We start from the raw sequence: 18,164 nt of genomic DNA, 5'->3' as shown, positions 1-18,164 counted from the left end.
AAATAAACTGAGAACTAAAATGAAATTCTCAATCTCTCCTTGTTGTATAGCTTAGCTTTTCAAACAGTTTTAACAGTTACTTTAGTCTGACAAAAGCCGAATGACGAATTAGCGCTTCCAGTCAGAGACTGAGTATGCACCGCTTTATTGTATTTCCAGACTTGCTTTCGGCACAATTTACAGTGCGCGCTACTCTGTTTTTTGTTAGACTTTAAATAGCCGAAATACCTTCACGCTACAGAACTTCTATGGCTCTTCTGTTCAACAATCTCTCCGGCATTGGAACCATCATCTGTTTTCTCTTCGGTAACCTTTGGTCACTCTCTCGGTTGATTTTTCTCTAGTCGGCACACTCATTTCCTCCATTACCCGGAAGCTGGCTGCTTCCCAAACAAATACACATGTGCGGCTTGGCACTTGTGCTGTACTAACAAGTCACGTGACGTGACGCTGCGGCTGTGATTGGTTCGGCTCTGCGCTACTTAATTTGGATTGGCTGTTCTTTTTTTTCTTTTTCTTTTTTTTGTAAGAGGACAAGAGCGGTGAGGCCTATCGCAATCCGATTATTAAGTGATGACGTGACGAATCCTACTTCCGGGCCTAAAGTAGTGTGCATTTTATATGGCTTTTGTGTTGTTAACATGTTTAATGCTTTGTATTTTCTTTTATTTAATCTCAAAAAGCTCCTTAAAAAAAGTCAGTGATCACTGTTGACCTCCCTCGGCTTTTATTACCGCTAATCATTTATTTAAGCTCAGTTTTTAAAACCTTAGGATGTAACTACAGCCCAGCCCATGCAGCAGTATATGAATGACTAACCTCGTATTGTGGATGGATTATCTCAGTTGTTCTCCTGGCTGAAGTTTGGTCCTTTTACAGCATCCTGCCATGCGATTACATTTGTTCCTGACCACTGAGAACACTCACGTTAACTTTTATCGAGTGGAAAAAAAGTTAGCTTGTTTATATTATGCTAACATAGCTGTGTCGCTAGCGGTCACGTAGCACATCATGACCAGCTAGCCAAACTTCAGTAACCCTACAAACGTCACTGCTGTTTAGTTTTCTGTCTTCATTTATGTTGGAAGTGATAACAGAGCTGTACGTTTTAATTTGTTTCCAAAACCCCGCAGTCAGGACATGCTATATTGTATTTAGATGGAAGCTAGCGAGCTAACTTCCTGCTAACTTCTAACTCCGTTAAATGTCATAAATTCCGTTTTCATGGATGCCTGGATGTTAAACTCAGTTGTTACACCTGGTAGATAACGCTGATAATTTTATTAAAGATGAAAGACTTAAGACAGTGTTTTAACTCTCAGTAATGCCACAGTGATCATTTGATATGTGGACCTGCAGCAGAGTTTAGGCCCAGACACGGCTAGTGACGTCAGACTGAACAATCGGATAGTTTAATTTTTCTATTGAGAAAAAGTTATTTCGCAATACATATCGTTATCGTTCTATCGGCCAGCTCTAGTCGGAACCCATCTGTCGATATGGACTTTTTTATTCTGACGAGCTTCTGTGATTCAGAAAGACACACTCCCTCCACTACAGAGGTTTAAATGCAAATGTAGCACAAACGTTAACAAAATTTCTACATCATATGAGTCAACTACATTCTGCACAACCGCTCTAAACCTGTTTGATAAGCTGCACATTAATCAAACAGCTATGGAATGTATCCTACAAATTTAGGTCACATAAATGTTAGAAACCTGCAATTTCCAAATCTGAGAAATCTGAATTTTAGAAGTGAAATTGCTAGAGGTTTTTTGTAATTTTAGAAAAATTAGAATAGTTTGATTAGCATAAACAGGCCCTAAGTTCAAAGTTAGGTGCTATTAACACCCTACTTTGAAAAGCACTGCCTGCTTTGTGGCATCTGCTTCCTCTGTCATTCTATCAATGTAGATTTTACGCTCTTATTTGCTCTAATGTAGGCTCTTAGCCATATTGTACCATATTAGCACTAACACACACTCATTTCACCAACTATAAAATACACGCACTCAGATCATTGTTCCGCTGTCAGAGTGGCATTGTGAAGCAGTGAACTGGCTTAATAAAGGCACTGAAATACTGAAATAGAGGCACGTCCTCAAACTAGAGCTGAACTTTTGCAGATAAGAAAGACATTCATCTTTCATACAGTGTTACAACAGCACTGGCTTGAAGACTCCTCAGCAGGACCCAAGACTTAACAGTTTATAGTTCAAAGTTTTTATTTCTGGAATTGAGAAACTGAGAAGGCTTGAAAAAACTGGTCAGACAGTCCGAGAGGGCAACTTTGGGAGAGAGGAGAATTAGTCCAGGCCAAGTTATATGTCAAAGATTGCCTAACGGTGCTAAAAAGCTGATGATGATATGATGATATGTCTGGTTTCTGTGGTAAGGTGATTCAAATGACTGGTAAGTATTTGGCCAGAATCTTCCAGATGAAATAGATCAACTTCACAGGTCAGTGGGTATTAAAGGGGTGTGCACTCAGAAGTCATGTAGTAAAGACTGGAAACCAAGAGAACGCTTTGTGAACTAGAGCCATGACGAAACCTGATTATTACAGATAACAATCTGGTGGAGACTGGATGTTGATAGTCCAACCTATCAAAACTACTGACCATTGCAAGACCGCGACACAAAGACAGCACTAACAGGTGGATGGAAAATGTAATTGGTAATTTACATGCTGTTATGAGTCCCTTGCCAGTCATGTTGACCATTGACAAGTGTGCATCAGCTAGCAAACCACAGTGTATCTTCCTAATAAAGAACCCATTCAAGTATGTTTCCTTTACATCACCACTATGCCACATCACTTAGTTATGTGTTCCTCATCAAAGGATATTCAACCATAATCCAAAGCAATGGCTTTAAAATAATTTGAACGTGGCAATGGCACAAAAACAACATTTGATTTATAAAACAATAATCCCCGCAGAGGTTAAGCAAGTCTTTAACTCATCATCTAGCTATTTGACAAAACAGAACAACACCCCCTCCTCGCCCTCCTGCCCCTGTTAGAGGCTGCTCTGTTTCTGTTGCAGTTGGTGATTGTATTCCTGCCTCTTGGTCTCCTTTCATAGTTTCTCTCTTTGCTGTCCATGCCAGTCTTCTAGATATACCTCTGATCACTAACCACAAACCATTGCTAGCTGCTGCTCACATATAAAAAGACCATAACAGTCAGGGGTATTTTTGTGCCAGTGTTTTCTCCACAATGTCAAGAGCCCTGTCATCCTTTAAATGTGACTCAAGCATCACTAAAACAGGCTTACAGAATGTCTGAAGTCCTGAGAGAAGCACACATAGCATTATGCACATACACATAGCACACAAAACATAGCATTATGCACTTTGTTTTAAAACATCTTGAAGATCACAGCTTATGTTCAGCTGCTTTTTATAGATTTTAGCGCTGCATTTAATGCTATCTACTCTTTTCTTTTTTCCACAAGCTAAAATAATTGGATGTACCCTCCTAATCATTAAACTGTATCATTCTTATTTAAAGTCAATAACACTGTGACCCAGCTGAAAGCAATGAGTACTGGTGCTGCTCAAGGTTGTGTTAGAGCTCCTATATTTTTGCACTTTCTAAAAATGAAGTCTTGGCTAAGCACATGCAGAACTATTTTTAAACACTCATATGATTGTTCCAAGGTTAAGTCTGCTTCACAAGAAAACGGATATGATGATTTCCATGACAGTTTGTGGCATTGTGTTAGTTTTGAACGGAAAGAAAACCTGAGAGAAATTTGGAGTATCCGTGGTCACTCTGTTGTACAGGTTCAGCCTGATAAGTAGTTTGGTGTTTACAGTGATAGCAGATTTACTTGGAGTTTTCATGTTGACTGGGTTTGCTCTTTTGAACAACAGATATTACATTTTTTACACAGACTGTGCATATAAAGTAAATAAAATCATGCTTCTTTTTTTTGACTGTAGCACAATGGCATGGTGGTTAATGGTTACCTGACAGCAGGAAGCAGGAAGGGCCTTTTTGTGTGGAGTTTGCACATTCTGAGTACTGCAACTTCCCCTCGCAATACAAACACATGCATTTAGCATGGTTAGTTAGTTGGTGATTAACTTTTGTGTGTTAGCTCTTCGAAAGACGAAGTGGTGATCTGTTAAGGTTTTACCTTGCCTCTCACCATATGCATATCCATAGCTGGGACATGCTCCCTCAGATAAGGATAAGTGGAAGATGTCTGTGAAGGTTCTCAGTCATACAGGTCATCGTAGTCAAAGGAGCTTGCAAAGAAAAGCGTCTGGACTTCTTTAAGTTACTTGAAGACGTTTCACCTCTCATCCGAGAAGCTTCTTCAGTTCTAAGGTCAAATGGTGGAGAGTCCCAGATATAAACCTAGTGGGAGTTTCCCCCCACAGAGGGACAAAAGGACCCCCTGATGATCCTCTAATCGCCTGAGCCAAGGTGTGAAACTGGGTGTGGGTCCCAATCAGCCAGAGTTTCGGGTGTGTTCATTGTGAAACCTGGCCCCACCTTATCATGCGAATTCCTGAGGTCAGATGGCCCAGGATGTGAGTGGGCGTTAAGGCGTCTGGGAAGGGATCTCAAAACTGGATTATAGATGGCAGAGAGTTGGTGTCGTAAACCCCCGCCTCTGTTCAAAGATGGTCGCTCACAGTGAACATACAGATGGCTTCTTTCACTCCTCTTTCAAACCATCTGTCCTCTCTGTCCAAAATTATTTCAAAGAGTTCATATTTCGTGATTAGCCCAGACGAAGCACAATCTTAAGTAAGTTTAAAAGAGTAGCAGCTGTAATATCAAAGGAATCCTTAAAGCTAATGTCCACTCTGTTCAGGCTTTAATCATCTGCTTGTGGCACATTTAGGAAGCGAGCACTTTAATATTTCACAATATTACTGGAAATATTGAGCTGGCTGAACACACATGACACTATGTGTGGCAACAAAAGGCCATTACAGGCTAACATGTAAACATCACCACACAGATTATGAATAACAGAGTCAGAGGAAGACCAAGTAGCAGACCTTTAGTCTCAACAAAAGCAGTGTGATAGTTCAGTGGTTGCTTTGTTTAATAAGGACAGAAAAGAAATGAATATCATTGCTGGCCCATTATAAATACAATAGATTGTCTGAGGTGAATATATTTTATAAAGTATGAGTGCAGAAAACCAGGTAACTCTGCAGGATTCATATGTTGACTTGCAGGCCAAATGACTGCGTAAAAATGCATATTTTTAAATAAGCAATTCTGTTGACCTTCATTGTCAAGTTCTTTATTTCCTTTGAGACCTTTTGCATCCATAAGATAACACATAAAGAGCAAATCTTAGTTTTTGATATGAAGTCAAGGCTTTTGTGCTACATTAAAAAAAGTGTAAATATGTTCTCAGATTGTGTTTTCTTCTTCAGAATGCAAAATGAGTGGAAATTATGGGTATGCGTATCATGGTTTCTGTGTTTTTCCTGGTTATGCTTGGACAAGAACACCTTTGACCTCCTCTCGCAACATCCCAGCATTAATAACTGCAGACATCTGGAAAATGCAGCAGCAGATGAATAATAACGGGGCTATTTCCTGTAAAGTCTCCCTTGTCTTATAGTAGAACCATAGTTCCACTCGCTCTGGCTTTGGTAATTGCGGTGTCTGCCAGTTCCTGTTTCACCAGCTGCTTTCCTCCATCACAGAACTTAGAAGGCAACAGTTCTGATACTTTCACTTTTTCATTTAGCCTCATATGTTTTGCAAAGACTATTTTGTATTAACCCTGTGGTTACATGTCAAGTTGCACCAATGTCTTGTGACATTGTGGGAAAGAATTTAAAATTAAGATATTATGAGCAAAAAACATGAAAACGCCTCCTCTTCTGGAAACAGGAGAGACAAAAAGCTTGTTTTACAGCATCCCAATTTATGATCTTCATGTATTCAAGTTAAAGGCCCCTACAATTATATTTTTAAAAAAAAGGGGGGGGGGGGGGGGGTAATACTTGAAACATGAATATACTAGAGCAACAATTTCTTTATTTTACATTTGGTTTGGTTAAAGTCTGAAATGGATTCTCTATATTTTATTTCAGGAAACAATCTCAGATCAAAAGACCAGCAGATTTCTTCAAAATTTCATTTTCTCCAGTGGCCTAACTTTGTTGGCAATTTAAACATTTATATTTCCATCACGTTTGTCAAACTCCACTTTCCACTGTCAGTTCGAACTCAGAGTTAAACGGTAGGATAAATTTCTACTAATTTCTACTAATTTATTATCCCCAAATAGGTTGAAAGCCTGTTTTTGAAACCAGAGAAACACAAATTAGGTGTGTAATCTTTTTAAAAGCTCAAGTAGAGTTTGAAATAGGAAGCTTACTGATAAGGGGTAGTACAGTCTATATGTGCGTGAGACACAGAGAGATATCAACATCAACATGTTTTTGTGTAAAAAGATACAATTCCTCTATGTGACTCCCCCAAAAACAAAAAACTAGAACTGAAATATAATAATCAGTTAAGATTTTGGGTTTTAAGGGAATCTAAACTTTACATCCAGCTATGAGTGTTTTCTAAACTTTCAAATGAAAGAATCACAGAAACCTGTGAAAAGAAAAGAAAAATGGCAAACAGTTTCTTGTAGGTACTATTGGTAGTAGCAACTATTCATCCTCTCTTTATTTTATGTATGAATGGCCATAGGGCCATACAACTTTTCCTTCTTTTTATGATTAAGACAAGCTGAAAAACCTGTAAAGATATACTTAAATGTATGACTTCCTTCACATTTTTCAAAGCAGTCCAGGGTGCCCATTTGGAGTTTTGGTTTTGTTCCTGGGCCTCAGAGTACTCAGACATTACAATCAGTGATTTAGTTGCAGTTTTTAACAGAGCTTAAATGTCTTTCATAGCCCTGAAATAAATGTATTGCTACTTACTTCTTTTGTTAACAATACCAGTACGTTTAGGTCACGTGCATGTAAGCTAAGCGCTGTTTGGAGGATACCTCACATTTTTGTGGCAAATAGTAGAAAATAGTGTTAAATCTGTTCAGGCCTGACACTTCTGTTTTTCTTAAGGAAGTGAAAATATTCTTTATGTTCCTCCTTTTGCCTAGATGTTTTATGAACAGTAGTTGTACAAAAGCAAGTATTATGTGTGCAAAATATATATATGTGGAATTAAGTTATTAAGCTCCTGAGTGAATGTGAGATTTTGCCTCTTAAACACATCTCACCCACTATGAGGTTTTACAGTTTCACTCTCATATCATAGGTGCAAACTCAGAGGAAGCCCATATAGGTGTAAAAACAGTAAACGGAGAAGTGTTTCTCACTGTGTGACTTTGCCAACATCCTCACATCAAATGGTATTTGCGTACTTATTTGCATCTCGTCCTCGACTCAGTTGAGTTGATCTGCTGCTGAGACTCGACTGTTAGTTGCTGCATTAAGGAAAAATGTGTTCGACATTTCCCCGCTGCTTCCCCCGCAGATCCTGCAGATCCTACAGAGTGAACGGTAAGACTGTTACTGTATCACAGCAGCAGATTTAAGTTATAGGCAGTAAAAACCACACAGGTCGAATGTGGCTGACACTTTTAACTGACAAAAATGTTACTATAAAAATCAGTTGAAGTCATTTAAATTGCAAAAGAGACACTTTGAATGTTTCTCAATTGCTGTTGCAATTTTGTATGAAATCATAGAGGGTCTTGAAGGGGAAGAACAATTGCCTTAGATCTGAAAAAACACCAGAGCAAGAAAACAAAACTGGTTTTGACCTTTTGTGCCTCACTTTAGTGGTTAGCGCTCTACAGCAACAAGCGGGGCCTTCATGTGGAGCGTTTGCATGTTCTTCCTGCACCTGCGTGGATTTCCTCCCAAAGTGTACGAGTGTGTGCTTGTCATTCTCTTTTTGTTAGTCCAATAATTACATCTCCCAGATCAGGATAAAGAAAGAAAGGCATCTTAAATGGACTGGTGTTTATATAGCGCAACAGAGCAAAGAGCTAAAGGGTTTAGAGGAGCCTACGCAGGGGTTTGTGCGTGTATGTGTTGTTGTCATTTCTCCATCTAGACATCATAATACTTAAAGCCTTCAGGGCGCTGCATTAAACAATACATATTATTATAGGTGGTGGCTGTTGGGCATCCTCAAAGCTTTTATCTCTTCCTCTCAGCTTTCACCTTCCTGTCTGATCCTGCCTTGCTCCAACTCATCTCCTGGCACCTCTTCCACAATGTTGAGTAAAATCCTTTCTGCCTGACCAAGCTGTTGTTCCTTTTAATTTGAACAGAAAGTCTGTGTACTCTGTTTGCCCAACCGCCACTAATGTGGCATCAACAAAGAGGCCACTGTGTCCTTTTGAAAGGACTGTAGGACTCATACAAATTGTAGAAATGGTGTTTGATGCTATTTGTCTTAAATTAAATGGTGACATTTAGCTGGTCTATGTTCCTACTCTCATTAATGGCCAAGAGCTCTTGGTAGTGACCAAAAACACGAGACTGTGGATACAAATGCTGGAAATAACCTTTCTAAGAGGGTAGGGGGACTTTCACTTAGAGATGGGGTGAGAATCTCAATCATTCGGAGGGACTCACAACTGCTGCTCCTCCACATGGAAAGCAGCCACTGGTGTGGATATGTGACTAGGGAGCCTCCTAGGTGAGAGCTTTCAAGCATATCCAGCTGGGATAAGGCTCTCAGGCACACCCCTACACTGGAGAGATTCTCCTGGATGACCCAGGAACAGCTCAGTGCCCTATACTGGAAGAGCTAGGGAGAGAGAGATCTGGGTGTCTCTGTGTAGACTGCAGCCCTCTGTAACTCAGGCCTGGATAAATGTTTGTTTGACTTAGTAAAAGATATACCTGCAGTGTGTATCCACACAGCAGCAGAAAGGTCAAAGTGGATGTCAGTCGTTTAAAAGATGCAATGTAAACACCAGAAAGAACAATATGAAACCAAAATAAGTAAGTAAGTCATACTGGACTTTTTCTGTATTAAAACAAAATAACAGATCTAAAGAGTCTGTTCACATGTACAAATGAACCTTTAATAATTAACTGATACCCAAACCAAGTTAAAGCATCATTTACTTTTGTGACTGCATTAGTGTGTTATTCTGGTCCTGAATGCTGCTGTAACAACAGAAAATTGCAAGGATACATCATTTGGCAGAAAGAAAAATCATTTTAGTACTTGTTCAGATTTGTTTTCAAACATTTTATTTCATTTGCTTTTATGTTTGTCTGTCATAACAGTCAGCTCGATGTTTCACTGAGTCACCAAACAAAAGCAAAAGTCTTTATTTGTCAGTGCCATCCAAAGCATACTACGCACCGAGACTTTCTGACCTGCAAACAATCTGGTTGAGTGTGGTGGTCTGGGTTGAGGTTTGGCATTATTAGTTGTCATGGTTCTGTTTTTTTACTTTCACAAAATCACAAACTTCCACCTTTAGCTTATTTAGGAGTCTAACAAATAAGTGAGTCATACTGATTATAATATCTTTTCTTTAAAAAGCAGACAAAAAAACACTGACGGTGTACTTAAGGCTGGTCAATGTTTAATAAGGATCATCACCTTTTTACACTTTTTCTGGCCATCAGTTTTAGTTGGTTACAAAATAAACACTAAATGGCTAAAAACATAACATTCTAGTGAGCTTTTAGTGTTGTTGTGCAATTGACTTGCTAATGGCATAAAAATAAAAGTACAGGATCATGAAAGTCATAAAGAAAGTATGAAAGACTGTACAACATTTCCTAACAGTCGACAAAGTACCTGTTAAGAGAAGTTGGTCCAGAAGCCACATAAGACAAATGGTCCTGTCCTAGCGCTAAAAACAGCACAGCTTTCTGTGTGTGTGTGCGCACGCACGTGTGTGTGTGTGTGTGTGTGTGCGCGCGCTTGTGTGTGTGTGTGTGTGTGTGTGTGCGCGCGTGCTTGTGTGTGTGTGTGTGTGTGCGAAGGGGAGGGATTGCATGTGTGGCTCTGTGGGTCTCTGTGAAATTTCCCTACATCGTCTGAGCGGGAGGAGCTTGTCTCGTTAGGCATAAAAGCTCACAGCAGCTGCAGTTACTTTCAAAGCAGTGACTGTGAAGCTTATGTGAGTAGAATCTGAATGAATTCTGATAAATTTTGATATATATAACGTGGATAGTTTGTTTGGCAACAAAAATACTTTTTACAGACTTACTTTGGCATATTGTTGTAATTAGAATGGATTTAATCTATTTTTAATTTCACGGTCATGCTATACACAAGGCTAAAATGTTTCGTTTATGCCAATCATATTAAAAAAATGTATATTAAAACAGTTTTTTTTTAAATTGCAGATTTCTCAGCACCTTTCTTGGCCTGTTGGTCACGTTTTACAACCTGGAGAAGAATGCGGACACAGTCGGATTCATCCACAACAGGCACGTCCAACAGTTCCCCTGAACAAACTTTAAGAGCTGGAGGAAAATGGTTTAAAAAGTTCTGGCGAAGCCCCACAGGTCAACCCAGTGACAACGGTCCTTCCACTACTGATGGACACCAATCACCTACTGAAGAAGAGCGGCCAGTTGGTAGGTGACATACATCCAGCTGTTATTAGCTATTTCCTTTTAACCCTCTGTATCTCAACTAAATTGTGTTTTGTGTGACATATTAAAAAAAGAAAGGAAATTGATGTTACGGTTGTTCCACGAAATAGTGCTGATGTGTGAAAAACACCTCTATTACTTGAAGATTATTTATCTTTGTTTTTGTCCACCAGTGACTCCTAATTTTGAGGAATGCCTTGAAGGACAATACCTGTTTGAAGCCACTCAACTGTTGATAGACAGGGAGAAACATCTGTTTGGAGAGAAAACAAAGGCTGATGCACTCAAAGCTCACGAGGAAGCAGTAAAAAAGCTTGCTGCAGACTATGAAGCCCTTGAAAAGCGTTTAGAGCAGACCGTGCAGCAGAGTCTTTCTCTCAGCTGTGAGGAAGAGGTGTCTGCTTTGATTTCAGCAGTGAAAGCCATCAACCTTGAGGAAGAGCAGGACCAGCTGTGGGGACAAATATGCCGGACGCCACCAGCCTGGAGGCCCAAGAAGTGGAAGGAGCACCATGACAAAATGCTTCATGAATTAGTGTATAGTCGTTTGGAGAACCCATCGAGCCTCATTGGTGATCAGGTGAACCAGTCCTCGATCCAGGCAGACATCCAGTCCATGGGCAAGCAGCTGAAGGAGGACATGGAGTGGGTGGTGGAGGTTGTGAACAACTGCTACCCACCAGAGATGGAGATCTGTAACTTTTATGCAAGACAGTACCATCAAACTTTCAGCGCAAGACTCAAAAAGATTGCAGACTTTGTTCTGGATGACAAGGACTGCAGCTTCCTCCTGCGATGGGTGAAGGAGTTTTATCCAGGGTAAGCCACCAGTTCAATTATTGTTTGAAGCAGCATCTTTCTGTGACTAAACATGAGGATGTCTGTCAGTGTGAGGTCCTTCATTGTTTTTAGAAGAATAAATACCTGAACAATTACAGATAGTGAATAATAATACAAATGTAACGGCTAATTTCTTGTTTTCTTAATGTGCTAAATAAAATGCCATTTTTGTAGACTAAACACAACTTGGGTTGTTTATAGAAACTCATGTGTTATCTGCTCTGTGTACCAGAATCCTTGAAAAACCTGAGCTGGCCAGTAATATCAATACTGAAGCGCTGGGAAACCTGCTTCCTGACGAGTTACTGAAACCTCTGGAGGAGCAGTACCTCAGCAAACAACAGGTAACACAGTGTATCTGAGGCGTGCATCTATGGGCTCAAAATGTGGTCATAAATATTTTGTACTTGTAAAAAAGATTTGTATGTGTAAAAAAGATTTGTATGTGTAAAAAAGATTTGTGTGTGCGTAAAAAAGATTTGTGTGTGGACTTAGAAAAAAAAACCCTGCAAGTTACAAGTACGGATTTTTGACCCTATTTTTCTTCCCTTCATCTGATTGGTCAATGTCATGTCAATCACAAATGTAACAATCCAATCAGAGAACAGATCGGTTTGGCTGTCGAGGGGCGCTTTTTTGAACTGCAGGTCTTTGAAGGGAATAAATGCCCTTTTACATGCCAACCCAGCGTTTTCCTTCATCACCACGAAGGAAAACAGTCTGTGGTCGTCCGAGTTTGGTGATTTTTATGTCACAGGTCTACGTGTTTAATATAGGGACTTCCCCAGCCTTTTCAACAGCGCTGCGGACCGCGGGGTGGGGGCGGGCAGTGTTTTGGAAATGACAGTCTTCATTACAAAGCTTTCTTCGTTATGAATTAGCATACATGTTTTTATTGAACATTTGAAGAACTAGCAAAAAAAAACAGACTCTTGTAGAGGACATAAAGTCAGAGATAGAAAAGACAAGGAGCAGGTGCATCTAGTACAGGTAGAGCTGCTGCAAAAACCCACAGAGCCCAGCAGCCAGCGCAACAAATTCTGGATCCTTTGCTTTTAGTTAGCATTAGCAGCGTATCCTGCATCCGATGTGAATGGACTTTTATGCTGCGCACTGTGACTCACAGCAATGGTCCTGGGTCAGCCCTGACTTTGTGTTAAACTAATCCTAAAGTAATAATGTTATTTCTAACCACTGATATACCACAACTTTATCCTTTCAACAGCTGCTGAAAGTTAGGGGACCTAGCTGCTATCGGATATTTATATAGCGATCCTCCAGCTTCAAACGGTATCACCCTTCAAAGACCTGCAGTTCAAAAAAGCGCCCCTCTGACAGCCAAACCCATCTGTTCTCTCATTGGATTGTTACATTTGTGATTGACATGACATTGACCAATCAGATGAAGGGTAGAAAAATAGGGTCAAAAATCCGTACTTGTAACTTGCAGGGGTCCACACACAAATCTTTTTTACGCACACACAAATTCTTTTTACACATACACAAATCTTTTTTACGCACACACAAATCTTTTTTACACATACAAATCTTTTTTACAAGTACAAAATATTTATGACCACATTTTGAGCCCATATGCATCCAGTTAATCAATATGGTCATTGCAGGGCTTAAAGTGAGATGTGCAAGACAAGCATCAAAGAGTTGTTGGTTTAATTTTTTTGAACATAATATTGTAGATGTAATTATTACTGTCAGTAATTAAATCTTTACACATGAAAGCAGTTTAAAACTGGCAGCTGTGTGTTGTTGTGTGTTTAGAGCGACCTGATGATTTATATTGACCGAGTATTGGATGAAGCAAAGAAAGAGTGGGATCAAGGAAAGGAGCCGACAAGATATGATGGTTGCTACTCCAGTCCTGTGGCCTATGATGTCATCCAGGTACAGTTGCCGTAGAGTTGCTACAACTTGATATAAAAGAGGCTGAAATTGATGCTTTTATAAAAAGGTGTTAATATAAAGTGAAAGGTGTCACTTGTGTTGGCCTGCTTTAAGGGTCCTTATCATGGGTTCGTTGATTTCTAATTGTTGACCATTACTGACCATGATTAGAGGCTTTGTATACATTGCTATGTCTGAACTGTGCAATAAAATTATTGTGGTGAAGTAATGACGTAACATTGTTTTGATCATAGGAGAACAAAATGTGCAGACAAATATTTTCCAGCCTGCTGCACATATTAACCAAACTGAAAAAGACTTCTAGAAACTTTGAGAAAAAGATTAACAAACAAACAAAGGACCGTCATTTTTGTTTGGGTCATTTATAGAAACTCATTTACTGTCAGATAAGAGTCACAGTTTCAAACCCTCCCATGGTTCTGTAGTTTAATCACTTGGGTTTGTCACTAACATTGTAAAGCACTGGGTTTGGTTCCTGGTGTTTAACTGGATCTGAAAATGATGGAAGTGCATTGCTGTGTAAAGTGCTTTGAGTACTTAAAACTGACACTGATTTGTCAATACATTTGTCTTCAGTTGATCAACGGCATCGTGACATCAGCACATATAACTGTAAGAGACCGACACAAGGCCCAGGAAATAACATCCAACCTGACAGACTTCATGCAGAGGTAACAAGGCTTCACAAGGCTGTCTTTTAAATATTGTCATTTGAAAATACATTTTAGTTTAATGTTTGGTAATAACAAGATAATAGAAGTGAAAACTGTTTTTAATCTTCTGCAGGTATCAAAAATTTCATGAAGACGTCATTAAGCAGAACAAACGGCACAGCAAAGCTTTCATAAAGGCAAACCTCAGCTGTGTCGAAAAGTTCAGGTATGTTTCTGATCCAGTTAGATGGAAATTCAGATTTTAACTTCATCATAAAAGGAGAATACTTCACTGTGAGCTAATGTGTCCTGTGTGGTCTGTCTAAAGGGACTTCCTTGTGGAGCACAATCTGTTCCCAGAGGATGTGCGGGAAAACTGTTTGCAGGTCCTGACTGAGATGAAACAGTCTGCCCACACTTATTTATTAACGCCTGTGCACAAGATCCTCAAAGTAAGTTATTTACAACTGCAGATATCAATAATCCTCAGGATTAAATCCTAACATGTTTTAATCAAAGATTTTAAAACAATGTGTTATTTGTTCCTCACACAGCCACACTACCAGAAGGTGGGAACCAGTGACTGGCTGAAGAAGAACACGTTTGAGAAGCTGCTGAACAGCACTGAAGACGAGCTTCAGGAACTTCAGGGTTCGACTCAATCCTGTCATCAGGTAGAAACATGACAGCGTGAAACTTTGCTATGAAGCCATTATTACCAACTTTTAAATCAATGGACTAACATATGATCTTGTTACTTACATTCAGGAGCTGATTGGTCAGCTTCAGCAGGAAATGACAGTAGAATATGTCCGGAGGCTCCTGAAAGGAGAGGTCAAACTGAAGGACAAGGATCGTCAGCTGAAGGCTTACGAGACTGTGAAAGAAAATGCAGAGAGACTGCACGAGCTGTTTGCCAGAATGGTGAGACTCACCTTCACTGCACACTTTAGCTGAGACATGAATAAAATCAATCAAGCACAAACACCGATCAGCAAAACATTGTTTGACAGGGTGAAACAACCTTAGTCACAAATTCAGCTAACATCAACAACATCTGTGTAACTGAAAGAATTTAAAATTCACATATATTTACCAGTGTTAAATATCAACACTTCACCAAGTTTTTTGATTCATCATAAGCATCTGATGGAAGACAACACACTGCTCAGTAGACCATTTTAACACTTTTATTACTTCTGGAAAGGAGATGCGTCCTGCATGACACTCTGCCGCGAATCTTGAAATAACGATGTGCGCTTACCAGTTTTATCACAGGGTGTCCCGCTCTAGTCTAAACAACAGTATTACACAAGCATTCAGTAGTCACATTGCATAGCATACATATAGGTTATTGTTTGTTAGCTGCAAGACATCTTTTCTCAGCTCTGGCGAGGCTGCGACTTTTCCATAATCCCTTCTAGTAAATTTCCACTGGCAGATGTTCCCTGTTATCAACTTCTGCAGACAAGCGTGGGCAGGAGTCTCTTACATTTCTATCACTAAAAGACATGCAGTCTAAGGCCTTTAATATCTGGGCCACGTCCATTCATTACTACACTATATGATTATATGACACTTTAGTTAATATAAAGCACAGCATTGAGGCACTTCAGATAATTTCATTTTCACATTTAACACACTAGCTGGAAGTTCCAGTGCAATTACTCCAGAAGAAAAAGCATCATTATTTCCAAAAACAGCAGCTATGCTGATTACAGTTTGGGGAAACTTGCAGACTAAACTGACGTCACTGATTTGTCTTCACAGGGATCCAAACAAGACTGGTTAAAGGAAATCCTGACCAAGATTGCAGAAGTGCTAAAACTCCAAGATATTCCTGCCATACAGATGCAAATTGTTTCAGTGGGATCTGCTTATCCCGACCTCAGGTAACTTTTGAATTGACTCAGAAATTATTTACTTTAATACAGAAACATACAGAGTATAACTCACACAAATGTAATGTGCTCTCATTTTTTGGGACCTGTTGTATCAACTGTAACATAAACAATAAGGACAGAACTATATCATGATAAGAGGTTTGTGAGACATTAGGTCAGGATAAACAATCGTACTTTTCAGAGAGAGCTGAGGGAAAACAGGAAGCAGACTGAGCGAAACATCTTAATTGGTTTCAGATCTTGTGAGCAGGATGAGCTACATTCACGGGAACTAACATGAGCTAAAAGTAGCTCCACCTATTGTCACATTTCCAACAGAGGTGGGCAGAGACATTTTCCACCTCCCCTCTTCTCAGCAGTTTAAAGAGGTGTAGTAAAGTGTTAATGACAGCTGTTAGTGTTTGCAGGAAGGATGTGTGTCAGGAGCAGAAAACTGGTTACACAAAAAGACATAACATGTCAGTGAAACACAAGTTTAGACGGGATCAGTGAAGTTATAACTTTTTCTGTTATTCGTATGTTGAAAGTGAAATAAAAGATTGCAGATTATATTTAGCTAAAAAAATGCTCAAATTTCTTTATATTTTTTCTTTTCCATGTCAAATGTGGCAGCTTTCACATGACAATCCTTTTTTCACAGTCTCTGACTTTACATAGAGAAAATAATCTCTTTTTAAACTCTTTCTTCTTTCTGTCACCAACAGTGAAAAACATGTTTCGGCTCTGCTCAAACTCAAGACAAACATCTCCAAAGCCGACAGGAAAATCGTCAAAACCACTCTGTCAGACACACTGAAGGAGAGCCGTGCTGATCCTGGAACCCGGAAGTTTTTCTCCAAAGTTGAAGTCAGATGAGCCGCACATTTGCTTCTTAGAGTATCACTGACTGAGAGTGTGGTTGCAGAGCAGCAATATTATTGTGTATTATATTGTGTTACAGTCTATCTCTGTAAAGACATGCAGAGTGAATGCCAGTGAAAAACATTGGTTCAGATGCTACTTAGACTGAAATCCCTATTATACGCAGACTCTGTGATGGTGAATGCTTGCTGTAGTCACTGTATGTTACTGTATACATAAGCTAGATGTCACATTCATGCTGGTAATTTTTGTGCATTTCATGTAAAATGTATTTTTGTAAATAAGTATGCAAGTGTGTGTTTTTACACACTTACAGACAGGTCAGTGTCATTCTATTATATGTCGTTTTGTTTAAAAACTACAATGGTGTTAAAGTCTAATATTTTCATGCCATAAATAGTATTACAGAGAATTATAAATGTCTCATGTACATAAAAAGACGTAAGTTCAGTTTTTTAATAAATGTGCAAAAACCAGCTCAATTTGTTTTTACGATTTACTCTGTGTTTAGTAGATGATCCACATGTAAACTGACTGTAGGGTTTATAGCAGGGGTAGGTAACCTTTCTGATGGCGATTGCCATTTAAAATTTCCTCAGAAGTCAGTGTGCCATATGATTGCATTAGCAATAAATTTAATAATGCTCTATATGAACAGTTACACAATATATAGAACCATTTTATAGAGTTATATTTGTTTGCAGATGTTGGCAGCTATCAGCGAATAGTTATCAGCTACTTTGAAACAAAAAAAGACACTTTTTATCCATAACAGCAAATGAACTGTACAACGGAAAATACAAATGCTATTTATGGTCTCCTCACAACAATGATAAGAAAAATAAACTAAGCCAATATGGCATGTCTGTTAATACAGAGATACACATGTTAATGTGATCTTTGGTCTCCCACTCAGAGACACAGGTCTCCGAGTGTCCAGCATTCAGACGGCTACCTGAGGACTCATGTGAGAGAAAATCTGCTCACACAGACATGTAGAGCCAAATACTGTCAATAGGCCTCTGCAATGTTCTGAAGACAGTTAAACTTGTCAGATAGTGATGTCCAGCAGGTGAAAATGCAAGCTCCATGAACACGCACAGCTATGGATTCCAGCTGCTTCGATGTTGCATTAACTGGCATTAACTCAGCCAGTTAAAGCGAGACAAATCCAGCTGCTCATTAAAGATTTGTGGTTTGATCAGAAAATAAAACATTGGTCCATACACCTGAAAGTCCCAAAAATGCATTGCGTCTCGAGTCTACGGATGTATCTGTGTATCTCCGTGGTGCTGATGCTGTGCTGAAGCTTTTGAAGTGTCAGAATTGTTACACCCCGGCCTAGGCAACCGGCATGCAACGCAGGAAAATAAAAATAAGGAAAAAACACACGAAA

At 39.3% G+C, this 18,164-nt stretch overlaps 1 protein-coding gene across 2 annotated transcripts; it reads left to right on the top strand.

Annotated features, from left to right (window-relative positions):
- The first annotated feature begins 7,418 nt into the window (after positions 1 to 7,418).
- LOC147306417 (tumor necrosis factor alpha-induced protein 2-like) lies at positions 7,419 to 17,242 on the top strand. Of its 2 annotated transcripts, none has more exons than XM_086274502.1 (12): positions 7,419 to 7,509; positions 10,336 to 10,569; positions 10,761 to 11,406; positions 11,660 to 11,771; positions 13,207 to 13,329; positions 13,927 to 14,021; positions 14,137 to 14,229; positions 14,332 to 14,455; positions 14,558 to 14,677; positions 14,772 to 14,927; positions 15,774 to 15,895; positions 16,612 to 17,242. In XM_086274502.1, exons 1-12 carry the CDS (start codon positions 7,449 to 7,451, stop codon positions 16,760 to 16,762), a joined length of 2,037 nt encoding a protein of 678 aa, XP_086130628.1. In that variant the 5' UTR covers positions 7,419 to 7,448; the 3' UTR covers positions 16,763 to 17,242. The 2 variants fall into 2 exon arrangements, with proteins under 2 accessions (XP_086130628.1, XP_086130629.1); XM_086274503.1 differs by lacking the exon at positions 7,419 to 7,509 and adding an exon at positions 10,031 to 10,106.
- Positions 17,243 to 18,164: the final 922 nt, after the last annotated feature.

This window comes from Aulonocara sp. 'chitande type north' Nkhata Bay, linkage group LG19, assembly GCF_057382095.1.
Source record: "Aulonocara sp. 'chitande type north' Nkhata Bay isolate Kocher_YH1m ecotype deep benthic linkage group LG19, A_spYH_male_GT1.1, whole genome shotgun sequence".
Taxonomy (NCBI): Eukaryota; Metazoa; Chordata; class Actinopteri; order Cichliformes; family Cichlidae; genus Aulonocara; species Aulonocara sp. 'chitande type north' Nkhata Bay.
This window is presented reverse-complemented; position numbering and strand designations above follow the sequence as displayed.

Coding starts and splice junctions, on each gene's coding strand:
- LOC147306417 (XM_086274502.1), top strand. CDS start 7,449: ATGTGTTCGACATTTCCCCGCTGCTTCCCCCGCAGATCCTGCAGATCC. Junction 11,772..13,206: donor AGTACCTCAGCAAACAACAG/GTAACACAGTGT, acceptor TTGTGTGTTTAG/AGCGACCTGATGATTTATAT. Junction 14,022..14,136: donor CTGACAGACTTCATGCAGAG/GTAACAAGGCTT, acceptor AATCTTCTGCAG/GTATCAAAAATTTCATGAAG.